The 12,858-nt window shown below is 35.4% G+C and overlaps 1 protein-coding gene across 1 annotated transcript in view; it reads left to right on the top strand.

Moving 5' to 3' along the window:
• The window catches only part of LOC116177399 (lutropin-choriogonadotropic hormone receptor-like), a 229,684-nt gene that overhangs the window by 134,113 nt on the left and 82,713 nt on the right, over positions 1 to 12,858 (top strand). The window contains exon 3 of the mRNA XM_031496372.1: positions 2,318 to 2,491. Coding sequence (XP_031352232.1) covers positions 2,318 to 2,491 — 174 coding nt within the window. The remainder of the gene's footprint in view (positions 1 to 2,317; positions 2,492 to 12,858) is intronic.

Raw genomic sequence — 12,858 nt, forward strand, 5'->3', positions numbered from 1 at the left:
CATGCTGCTGCTTTTATAGTTGAATGAAGTCCAACAAATTATCGATAAGTATTGAATATTGCCTTCAATAATGAAAAGAATGTCTGCACTTTAAGCAAATTGCAAATCGTCTTAGTTTTTTTTAATTAATTCAGTAATAGAACAAGTTTTCTTAACAACCGTTGTAGTGTGAACAGAAAAATGACAAGCAGTGATGTGGACTTGTTTCCAACTGAGAAGCCAATTGTTCCATTTATTACCGTAATAGAATTATGTGAATTAAATGTCTCAAGCCAAGAACTAATTCAATAAAAACAAACCAAAACAAACGACCTGGCATTATTCTACCCATTGTTTACCCCGTTCATAATGATGTTAATTAACAATTTATTAGTGCTTTTGTTTAGTAAAATTCGATCATTAGGTACTAATAAATGCTTGTATATTTTAGTGTTACATATTAAAAAAGGATCGATAAGCTGTGCTATGCTGGAACTGCTTACTTTACTATCATTGCGTACGGAATGTTTGTTACCGGCAATGTGTATAATCAGGTATTCATATATAATACCATAAGTAGTCGGAGTATTGTCGATAATTTGTCACGAATGCTAGTTACGCTGATTAATACCACGAGCACTATTTTATTGTGTTGGGAAAAGTGCCACGTATTTTTATAATAATCATCCGTTATACATACCAACCATCAAAGTAGCAATCCGTATAATGTTTTCCCTTTTCGATTTACTAAGGAGTGCACCGATCTCATTACGTATGTGCTTTTATACGGTTTTTGAAAGAAACGTGGGTGCACTGGGGGAGCACCCACGCACGGGTTTTGATATGTATTTCATACTGAGAAATGGAAACATACTGTAAAGGTAATTTTTTTCCAAACCTGTTCTAAAATATACACACTTCTTCACTCATTTTATTTACAAAAAAATCTGTTGAGATAATTACTTTACTACATACCTAAATTGATATTCAATAATACGCCACCGAACGCACGAATTTAATTAATTTTGGCAATAAGATTACAAAGGTACCTAAGTGTAAATTAAAAGCCCTCATTGTAACGCAAGCCATTCATAAAAATATTCGTATAAAAACGCACAACTGAATCCTTCGGCGGAAAAAATACGCGTTTCACTTGTTTTTATTTCCGTATTTATTCAAAGATTTATTAACAAAACTCCTTCCTACCCCAGAAAAAGTAATATTAAACGACTTTCATTTGTGGCTTTTCGAACATTTGCCTTCCTCTCTACATTCGTAAACATCCTCCAGAATTTAATATAGCGAAATTAAAAAAAAAACGGGAGTTGTGATAGGTACTCCACTTCCAATAAAGCGAATATAAAGCAGACAACAATAGGCCCACTACACATAAACAAACATAAACAAAAATGTGAATCAACGCGTAATGCTATTAATGAAATATTAGCTGATACCCGAGTGTCTTGAACCGATGTGAAATTTATTATGGATTTAATAAAATTTTTCGAAAACCTTCCTGAAATCTTCTTTATTGGATCGTAATCGTTTTACAATTTTCTTTGGAATCTTATTGCAATATTTTTGAATAACTACACCACCCACCGAACACTTGTTCAACTTGAATAACTTGTTCCGAAAAATGGAGCACGCTTTACACTATTATATTATGAAAATGACGAACTGCGTCTACAACCAATCAAATCAGGCGGATAGCCCGAATGAATAAAGTAAAGACACCCTTGTCCAACCGTCGCTAACTAGCTAGCCAGTCGCCTCGTTCTTTCATTGTCTCAGTATTTAACGAAACACCACCTCTACCATCAATAAACTTTTTCCAGTAATTAGATATAATACGCCAATTACAATACCCCTTCGAAGGAACGCGCTACCACTTACGCTAAAAATAATGCAAACAACGTTGTTATCAGCACCAAAACACGCGCGTTAATTAGCTTACGTCCGATAGCACTACTTGTCCCAAAACAACCAGATAAAAACCTTTTATAATGCTCGCAAACTTGGCCACGCATTTTTACATTTGATAATTAACCAAACGGACAAGACGTTGTTTATACAATATCTTTGAGATTTCCATAAAAATTTCTTCACAAATTACTTAAAATCCTATTTTATAGTGTGATGGGTTCTTATAACACTTATGAAACATTTATGGAATTGAAATTTGATCAAAATCTCAAATAATATTTAAAAAATTTTCAATTTCTGCAATGCATTTTTGAAACGTATAAATTTAATTGTCGTAAATCTTCTTTAATGTAATTTATTTGAAATTGATAACATACACCTTGCAGTAGATTAATTTATTATTTTGTTATAGATGGTACTGGGTCGTACTACTAGCTTTCATTGTAAAAGTGGCTAGTCTTAAGCGAGCTACATTTTCGGAGTGTCCATGTGAGGTTGACAAGGATCAAATGGAAATTGAATGTCGGTGCTCTGGGCCAGATCTCACAGATATTCCGGCGAACTTAACTACTGCACTAATAAGCTTGTAAGTAATTTCTTTCTTTTTACAATACAAATTGCCTTACTTGAACTAGAGGTAGCTTTAAAACTCTTGAAAACATCTAAAAAATTACAATATTTAGACATTCATTACGGTGTAACATTTCTAAAACTACCCAATCTCCATTTTGCAACAAAGGATTCTAAAACACTGAGATGATCGTTGACAGGTTTTATGAAATTGAAATTCATACCTTCTCTAAAATCTGACGTAAAGCTCTAACTTAAGGTATGTAAATCCGTAAGTTCAGTTATACAGGGCATAGCGATCGAGTAGGTCAAAAAAATTTGGTAGTAATGGAGGCTAAAGCAAATATTTCATCCAAATAAGGGTCCAAAAGTAGGGATGCAAGAAAGGAAAAACACACAATAAACTGTCTCTTTTTACTTTTAATTTTTTTCTCATAGAAATTATTGAATGCCAACACGGCTACACACACCCCCACCTGAGTCAAAGCCGAGGGTAGCGTGGGGAACCCACTAAACGATTTCTTTAGTGCAGGTGAAACCTCCATCGCGCAGGAAACGGCGCCAGTCTTCACCTGAGCCTATCCCATGGCTCACACTCCAGAAACTTGTGCTCTGTTCCATCTTTCTGCGTCCAGTCCGCGCAAGCCTCTATGCCTCGGCGTTTGAAGTAAATTAAGATGCCAGTGAATGGAATAACATGGTACTTCACCTCCCCGTGTCTCTTTTCTATTCACCTCTTCAGGTTGAGGTTTAGTGTTTTCGTCCAGGAAGCCCTTCTATCCCACCTCCGTTATATCCGAAGGATCTCCTCTTACCGAGGCCCTGCCGCTAACTAATAAAGTGAGCGGACGGTAGCTGCTACTGTGTGATTGCTGACTGTCTTTCACTAGGTACTCCTATCTTTGCCGCTTTGTCCCATGTCTCCGAGCTGTATAAAATTGAATTACTAAGAACAGTATGTAACGGGGTCGTTTGGCCGTTTTCAAAAATTCGGTTTTGAATTTGTATTTTGGCGAACATAGGGAAATCCCCACAAGCACCTCTTCATAGCCAACGTGGACGCATAACAATAGCCAGAAACGAATTGCGGACAGGAAGTGCGGTTGTCACGATCTTTTGAAACCTAAACGTTTCATTCCGGTCTGTTTAAACCAGGGCACGTGACAAAAATGCACGTTTAAAAAGGTTCGCTAGTCAAAGTTCGGAGAATATGCGTTCCATTTCATAACTTCTAACGGGCGAGATTTAAGTAGAGAAAGAAATGAGAGGCCGACCATTCTAAGCTAATTTTCGCCAGCGGTCATATACTACGTGAGATGTACTGAAATTGAGCGATTTTAATATTCCTAAAGGAATCGACCTACGAGAACCATTTGCATGAATCGATTTGTATTACATTTAGTGAATCTAAACAAATGATTTTGATTATTTTATTTCATTAATTGGTTGTAATTAAAATATTTTCTAGCATTCAGAGGTATGTGGATATTTTCAGCAGTAAAATGTACCAGAAATTCGTTATGTGGTAAAAATCAATTCTAACATGGACACGTGACCACAAAATAGGTATTACATTTGTTGTATTCCTTTTTATAAACCAAAACCAATATTTGACATTTATTTATTTATTTATTATCCCTCTCTTGTTTTGGGCCCTCAACAGGCTTGCTCCCAATTACAGAGTGACCCGCATAATGCTTTTTAGAGGTGCCTCTGCAGAAGGTCTTAAGTTGTTCTATACTACTCCGGTATTTACCTTACGAAGTAGGAAAACTGCAGGAAAACCTAACTCAGAGTAGCCGACAGAATGCTCGAAACTGGTCAAAGGTATTTCCATCTCTGCCACAGATGAAAAATTCACCTCAACCCAGGTTCGAACACCCGACCTCCGGATGTATAGCCCAACGCTCTACCATTGACATCCAGGAATGTGTAAACAAATGGAAATTGATTGCTCTTGTTTGTTAATATATTTCAATCAACTAAAGTCATATGCGTAATTATTAGAGTTCAATCAAAACAGAGATTTTGAATTTCAGCTTTTAAGAGATAAATGGTGAAACTTTCGCAAGGTAAGAGGTATAAAAACCACAGACTAACAGATCCTTGTTTTGGTCTTGATAAGCTAAAGAGATAAAATAATATAAGCAATAATTGTGGACACAATATCTAAGTCTGAAATGTCAATTTAAATTTAACTTAATTTTTAGCAAAAAGGATCAACTTGTAGAACCAAAATCAAAACAGGCTTTCGCAAGAAACAACGGAGTTATAATGATAAATGTATATCACACGAATGTAGTAATACGATTCGATTGTATCGAGAACCAATATGTAATTAAACGTTATATAAAGGAGTCGTTGAAAATAAAAATTACCTTTGCACTCTGGTTGTGGGGCTCTTTTCAGCTCAGAAGGGCGCTTTTCTGCCTTATCTGTAACAGATAACACAAACAAACAAATAAGAGAGATAGTGAATATCGCGGCACATGAATATTGCGGTAGCAATGTCTAACGTCTGACACTAGGGAAAATCAAATACTAAAATCGTAATTATTACTCAATAAGAATCAATAATTCAATTTACGTTAACTAAACAAAAGTAAAATTTTGACTCGACACGAATCGTCCGCACAAATGGGTGTATGAATATCCAGGTAGATAATAACAAAAAAGTAACCCAGAAGAGAAAATTAGGAGAAAAAATGAGAGAACTTTGAAGGAAGTCAAAGCCCTAAAAAAGTACCTATTAAGATAACGCTGAGTAATAATCCATACATACCTCAGAAATAGAGAGACAATCCAAAGAAATATGGTGATATCCAATACCAAGAGCCCTTATGCAGCTAGACAATAAGTCAAGTAAAAGTAATGGTGTATATCGAGAAAAATTTGCAACTAACCACTGTGAATCCAGATCTCTGCACAGAACAAATACAACTGTACGCAAAATCAAATTAAAGAAGAAATAGAATTAGAAGTATCAGGGAAAGCATCTGCACGACTTCAGGTAGCCAAAGAACGAAGTAGGGAATAAGAAATCTACCATAGGAACAACTATCTTACATCTTAACTACATGGGATTACAAAGGAAATATCTAGATAGCGTAAGCATACTAAAAATAAATCAGAGTAAAAATCGAATTTTAAATAAAATAAGAAAAATCGTTAAACAGGAAAAAACACGTCACGAATGGCAAGCTTTAAGAAATGAAAAAGTCGACTTTCGTCAGTTCAGTACCCTGAGGTAATTACGAAATTTAATTAGATAATTTTTGAATTTTAGCCAATCAAATCTTTTCATTCTGTGCGTTAATTGCACTGAAGTTAATCGATCGTGGTACAACTGGCCCTTTTAAAGTCGTCGTTTTATGATCGCATGTTTAGTACTTTTTATCTGTGGATATTTCCTACATAGATCAAAGCTTTTAAGTATACCTATTTTACGAACCCTCTACGCACATCCACTTTACGTCTTCAATAAAGCCGTGCCACAGGGGGACGCCATTATGTGGTTTTATACTCTGTTTATGCAACAGTTGAAATAAAAACTACGCTAATGGCGTATAAGCGCATTTGCAGTAAAACTAATTGTATTTTGAAATTGAGAACATCTCGCCTCCTGCTCAGTTACGCTATTTTACTACTCGAGTAAATTGTACCTACTCGTAACTAATTCATACAATTATGAACGCTTGTGGCTTTAATGCACTTTAATTATTGTCATTAGTAGCGCAAACGTAAAAGGTTCGAGTATGTTCGGGGCTGTTTCCATTTCAGTTTAATCACTCCACTCGTAGTAAGTAAATCTGGAAAAAATTGCGGAAAATTTTGCTTGCCATTATTTTCCGTAATGGCGCCGCATTGTTGTAGGTAAGTGCCTACTAATAATTAAAGGGAATGGAATATATACATAAAGGAGCCAAGATTGGGAAATTACCGTTATTTTCGTTCTAATGAATTTGGTTTTGACTTCCTTTGATAAGATTGAGTTACAGAGTACAATGACAGTAAATTGCAATAATTCAATTTAGAAGATAGCTTACAAAAAAAGGTCTGGTTTTTATAAAAACATAAAGAAACCAAAAATATATCTGTAATTTTCCCAATGGTATGCAGGAGGAATCTTTATTTAGTAGCAGGATTGATGCCTTTTATTTAATTACAGTCTGAAATTGAAGTACTTATTTCTTTCGTTAGTGACAGTTGTGCTGATGTACTTTTTGTAGAATGGGATTTCGATTTCGTTAATAGTGTAGCGAATATTCTGGAAATCTGGATAGACATCGAGGCGCCAAGAAATATAGTCATCGGCGATAAGAACGAAGGCGGATGTGGCACAATCTTTCCGGGGAAAATGACGTGTTTATTGTAGAACATTCCGAATCGAGTCGTCTAGAACATTGTTGTATACGATCTAAGCAAGTTGTAGCATATTTCAGTCAGTTCCAACTTAGATGTGCCTTAGTTTTCCCTTCTCTCTAACCTGCAGGATCTGCGCTTAGCAGTGGAAGGCGTAGTCCATCTCTATATGTCGATGATCCAAACGTGTTTTTTGACATCTGATTCCTGTGATCCTGAGTGCAATAATGAAATGAAAAATCTCCGAACAACACTCATCAATTCTTACATGAACGCCTTTTTAGGACTGAATAGAATAACCGACGCACTAAAAAAATTCAAAATCAGCCAAGGGGTCTCCACTAGTGAAGAAAGGTAGAATTCGCATTGGTAACAACAGGAAGGTGACTGTTAAATGCAAAATATATACCGAAATAGTCATCTTCTGATCAAAGTGTCGATGCAAAATGTGACGTTTGAATGAACTTGAGGATGCCGATCCCCCATTGATTGCCGCCTAATTTGTCATGGCTATGGGAAAGGGAGGATTATTTATGGTTTAAATGTACAAACTTATTACGCACAACACAAAACAGTGACGATTTGTTTAGTTATCGTATTAGTTAAGGCCACCGTATACCGAGAATCCCCAATCATCCTTCCGGTTTTATATGAAAAACAAACAGCGACAGTATCCCTAATCTAGGATAGTTTGCAAATTTAAGCTAAGTCAAATTACTCGTTATATATAACAATTGGAACGACGTAGAAATAGAGGTTCGTTCAGAAGAACGGGGATAACCAAGTGAAATATGGGGATTTTTGGGATTTAGTCGGAAGCTGTAAATATCCCAATTAAGGCTACGAACCACCAGCGTGAAAGTGAAACATGATCCCTATTTAATGTGCTAACGCCTTTTAAATGCAATTCGTCTACACGTACAGTTCAACGATAGACAACCGAATTTCATTGTAGGAACTGGGATGGGATAATCGCCAAATTTGTCATTTTATTTGTAACACTGAGCACATAGTGTGATTACAAATTCCTCGCGTTGTTCGCAGGATTATTTGCAGACGAAGTTTACGATCGAAAGTGATCAACGAACCTGCTAGCAATAGTGGGGAAAATTTGTTTGATGAACATTCAACTATGTATGAAATTGTTGTTTCGCATTATTATTTCCTCACGAACAAAAGTTTGTCGACACACGTTGGTTCTGCGTAGATTGTCCCCTAATTAATTACCCCATAGTTTGTTTTGAGCTTACTATTTACTTACAGTAAACACGGGATGATGACTAAATCACACAAAATCGCTTTTTATTCCAGAAAGGTAACTCGAAATTTGCATACATATCAGATTTTCTTGTATCGAACTTGATTTTTATTAAGGTTTACTTCAGAGTTAATAAACATACTTTTTTTAATACGAAAACCAAAGTAACACTAACATTTACACAAGGTCAGTAAACGTTGAACAAATTTACCTTTTTTTACACATTAGCAATTGTCTAATTTGTAGCTTGCCACTAATCGTAATCATCGTGTAATAAGTTAGTGGAAAAATTAGTTATACCATTGAATAAAAACACTATAAGAAGCCTAACGCTTATGGAAGAAAGCGCGACAAATCCCCTTGCACCCGCATTGGTTGTGATCCCCGAACTCTCTTTGCGGTAAATAGGAGGAAAGCAAATTCTCATTCTTCTCAGTTCAAGAATCGACACTATTGACAGTGTTTCCATTATATTCTCAGTTCAATCTCTGTCGCGCTTTATTTCCACGGGGTTAGGCTTCTTATAGTGTTTTTATTCAATGGTTATACGAAATGAAGGTTAATCAAATTAATGTTTTGCTGTGCTCTATAGCTAATTAAACATAAATACACTTTTCATTGTAAAAATTTGCGTGGCTGGGCTCTAACCATATGTAACTTCACAAAAACTGTTCAAAAAATCCGATACAACTGAATACCGAACAATCCTCGAGATCTTCGCACATACATCATTTTTACAACACACTTTAAGGGATTGATTCTGTCCTACCAGAATGGCCAATAGTTTTACATTTATTCGAGGTTCGTATATGTTAGAGTTTCAAATTTTATTAACGGTTTCCATTGAGATAAGTTTATAAATAAGTGTTGTCAATATATTTAATTATATTGACGTGTTATATTTGTACGATATATTTCATATTAATATTTGTTCTGCTACGACTTCCAGCGCTTTATTTACAACCTCCACTAACAAAATTTCAATTAAATACCTAATATAAACAAATAAAAAATTTTAAATTGCGCATGCGCAAAACAATTTTTTTGATTCGACATTGGTTTTACTTTTATTTGAGGTGCCTACGTACAAAATGTCATTTAAATATCTTAACAGATAAAAAAACTGGGATCGCGCAAACGCAAAAGGTGGATTTCGCATGCGTAATTTTTTTATTCATCTGCATAGTTACCCTAGTAGTTACCTGAGGTTTAAGGAATATTCACTGACACAGAAAACCGGATATTCATATGTTCTTTGTAACAAGAATTATAAAAGAAACCCTTTTTTGGAGGTTTGGAGTCGTACTGTGCGATTTAGTAAGCGAGGAGAACTTTCACTTCAAATGCAATATCTAGAACACTAGTGGTCTCACAAAAAAAAATAGAAAGTGAAGTGAATAAAATGAAGGGTTTAAAACAAAAATTAGCTTATTAAAGTTTTTTTCCTTATTTAACTGCTTTTGGGTCTCTGACGTCTGGACTATATGCATTAAATGCTAGGTTGACGTCGACAATGTTCAAACATAGTGTGTATTTCTGGAGTACTGTGCACGCTGTGGATTTTGAACCGAATGAAATTAATTTGCAGAATAGCTTAGATATGATAATTAATAATAATAATAATAATAATAATAATAATAATATACACATTATATGCTCCCAAAAGACAACAATACACAAGACCCATCTAAATATAGACCAATTACATGCCTTCCTACAATATACAAAATCCTTACATCATGCATTACAAACAAAATATACCAACACTGTACTGATAACAACATTCTATACGAAGAACAAAAAGGGTGTACCAAGTATTCCAGAGGCTGTAAAGAGCAACTCATTATAGACTCTGTTATACTTGAACAATCCAGACATAACAAACGAAACATACACACTGCATACATTGATTACAAAAAAGCATTCGATTCAGTACCACACTCTTGGTTACAACAAGTACTCTCAATATACAAAGTCAGCAACAATATTACACAATTCCTCAATTACATAATGTCATGTTGGAACACTACGTTAACACTTACACTAAACGACACAAAACTTATTACCGACCCAATACAAATTAAAAGAGGAATTTTTCAAGGCGATTCTTTAAGTCCGCTCTGGTTTTGTCTTGCTCTTAATCCACTTTCATATTTGTTAAACACTACTAACTTTGGGTACAATATTAAACACAACCACGAAATACATCACAACATTACACACCTGTTTTACATGGACGATCTTAAATTATACTCTTCCACATGCATAAAACTTAATCACCTTCTACACATTACCGAAACATTCTCACGTGACATACAAATGGACTTTGGAATCGATAAATGTAAAACACAACACATCACAGCTGGAAAAAGACAACTTTTAGATTATGAGCTAGAACAGGGTAATTTAATAAATTCCATGGACGAGAATGAAACTTATAAGTATCTTGGTTTTCAGCAAAACACACACATTAAACATACGAGTATAAAACAAACACTTATCACACAATACCTACAAAGAGTACGCAGTATACTTAAAACAAAATTACACGGTAGAAATACAATCAGAGCTATTAACACTTATGCCACACCAGTGCTTACATACTCTTTTGGGATTATACGTTGGACAAATACAGATTTAGAACAAATACAGAGAAACACACGTACACTATTAACAAAACACCATATACATCACCCTCACTCCTCTACTATACGACTTTACCTTCCTCGTTCGGAAGGAGGTAGAGGACTTACAGATATAAAAATATTGCACCAAACACAAATACACAATTTGCGACAATACTTTTATAACAAAACAGATACTTCAGTCCTACACAAAACAGTAACATATGCAGACAAATCTTACACACCACTTAACCTACACGAAACTAATATACTCCCACCTCCATCCAAACTTACATACATCACAAATAACATACAGACATGGAACCAAAAGCCGTTACATGGACGATTTCCGCAAGAGGTTAGTCAGGATTGTGTTGATTCTATAGCAACGCACACTTGGTTGTCTGAATGTGATATCTTCCCGGAGACTGAGGGTTTCATGTTAGCAATACAAGACCAGGTCATTAATACACGCAACTATAAAAAACACATACATAAAGACAAAACAGTGACAAACGATTCTTGTCGACTCTGTTCACAAACATCAGAAACAATCCAACATATAATATCGGCATGCACACGACTTGCACAAACTGAATACAAACATCGACACGATCAGGTAGCTAAAATCATACATCAAAAATTAGCACTTAAACACAATCTCATAACAGATAAGACACCATACTACAAATACACGCCACAGATCATACTTGAAAACAACACACACAAATTATATTGGGACAGGACACTACTCACAGACAAAACTATCCACAATAATAGACCAGATATTACACTTATAGATAAAACGCAAAAATCCATTTGTATTATAGACATTGCCATACCCAACACTAACAACTTAACTAAAACACATGCAGAAAAACACCGCAAATACACCGATATAGCTATCGAGCTTAAGACGCAATGGAGAATGAAATCTACTGTTATAGTTCCCATTATTCTTAGTGCTACCGGAGTTACACCAAAGACAATACACCACAATTTACAACTATTAGGTTTGGATAAAAACACATACAAACATTTACAAAAAGCAGTCATTATCAACACATGCCATATTGTTCGTAAATTTCTAAACATAACACAAGATACTACATACAGAAATGATCCACAACGTATACATGTAAACAACAGCACTCCCTCACAACACGGTACACAACATACTGTAATATCTCCACCTCTAACCCAAACAAACACACAAATACAACTTACCGAACAAACAAGTACAACAAATGATACAACATATACTACAATCAGAGATTCACCTCTGAAGCAAACCACATTATCACGACCCATTAGTATTCAACCCAAACGCAAAAGCCTAAACAGCACTTTAGACTCACAACATGACACACAACATACTGTAATATCTCCACCCTTAACTCAACCAACCACACAAACACAACTTCCTGAACAAACAAACGCAATAAATACAAGTAACGCAACTTGCACTACAAAGACAGGTCCACCCAATAAAGTTACACGTCCTAGCACAGTTAAAAAACACAAAACTCCTTCTTCACAGAAACACACCACGTTATCACAACCCACTCGTATTCAACCGAAACGCGAAAACCTTAACAGAACTACAGGCTCACAAAATACTGTAATATCTCCACCAAAAACCCAAGCAACAACACAAATACAACCTCAAGAACAAAGAAACACCATAAATACAAGTAACGCAACATGCACTACAAAGACAGGTCCACCCAATAAAGTTACACGCCCTAGCACAGTTAAAAAACGCAATACTCCTTCTTCTCAGAAACAACCCACTCGTATACAACCCAAACGCAAAAACCTTGACAGCACTACTAGCTCACAAAATACTGCAATATCTTCACCAAAAACCCAAGCAACCACACAAATACAACCTCAAGAACAAAGAAACACCACAAATACAAGTAACACAACTTGCACTACAAAGACAGGTCCACCCAATAAAGTTACACGTCCTAGCACAGTTAAAAAACACAAAACTCCTTCTTTACATAAACACACCACGTTATCACAACCTACTCGTATTCAACCGAAACGCGAAAACCTTAACAGAACTACACGCTCACAACATACTGTAATATCTCCACCAAAAACCCAAGCAACCACACACAAGAACAAAGA

This window comes from Photinus pyralis, unplaced genomic scaffold (genome assembly GCF_008802855.1).
Source record: "Photinus pyralis isolate 1611_PpyrPB1 unplaced genomic scaffold, Ppyr1.3 Ppyr1.4_LG1, whole genome shotgun sequence".
Lineage (NCBI taxonomy): Eukaryota > Metazoa > Arthropoda > Insecta > Coleoptera > Lampyridae > Photinus > Photinus pyralis.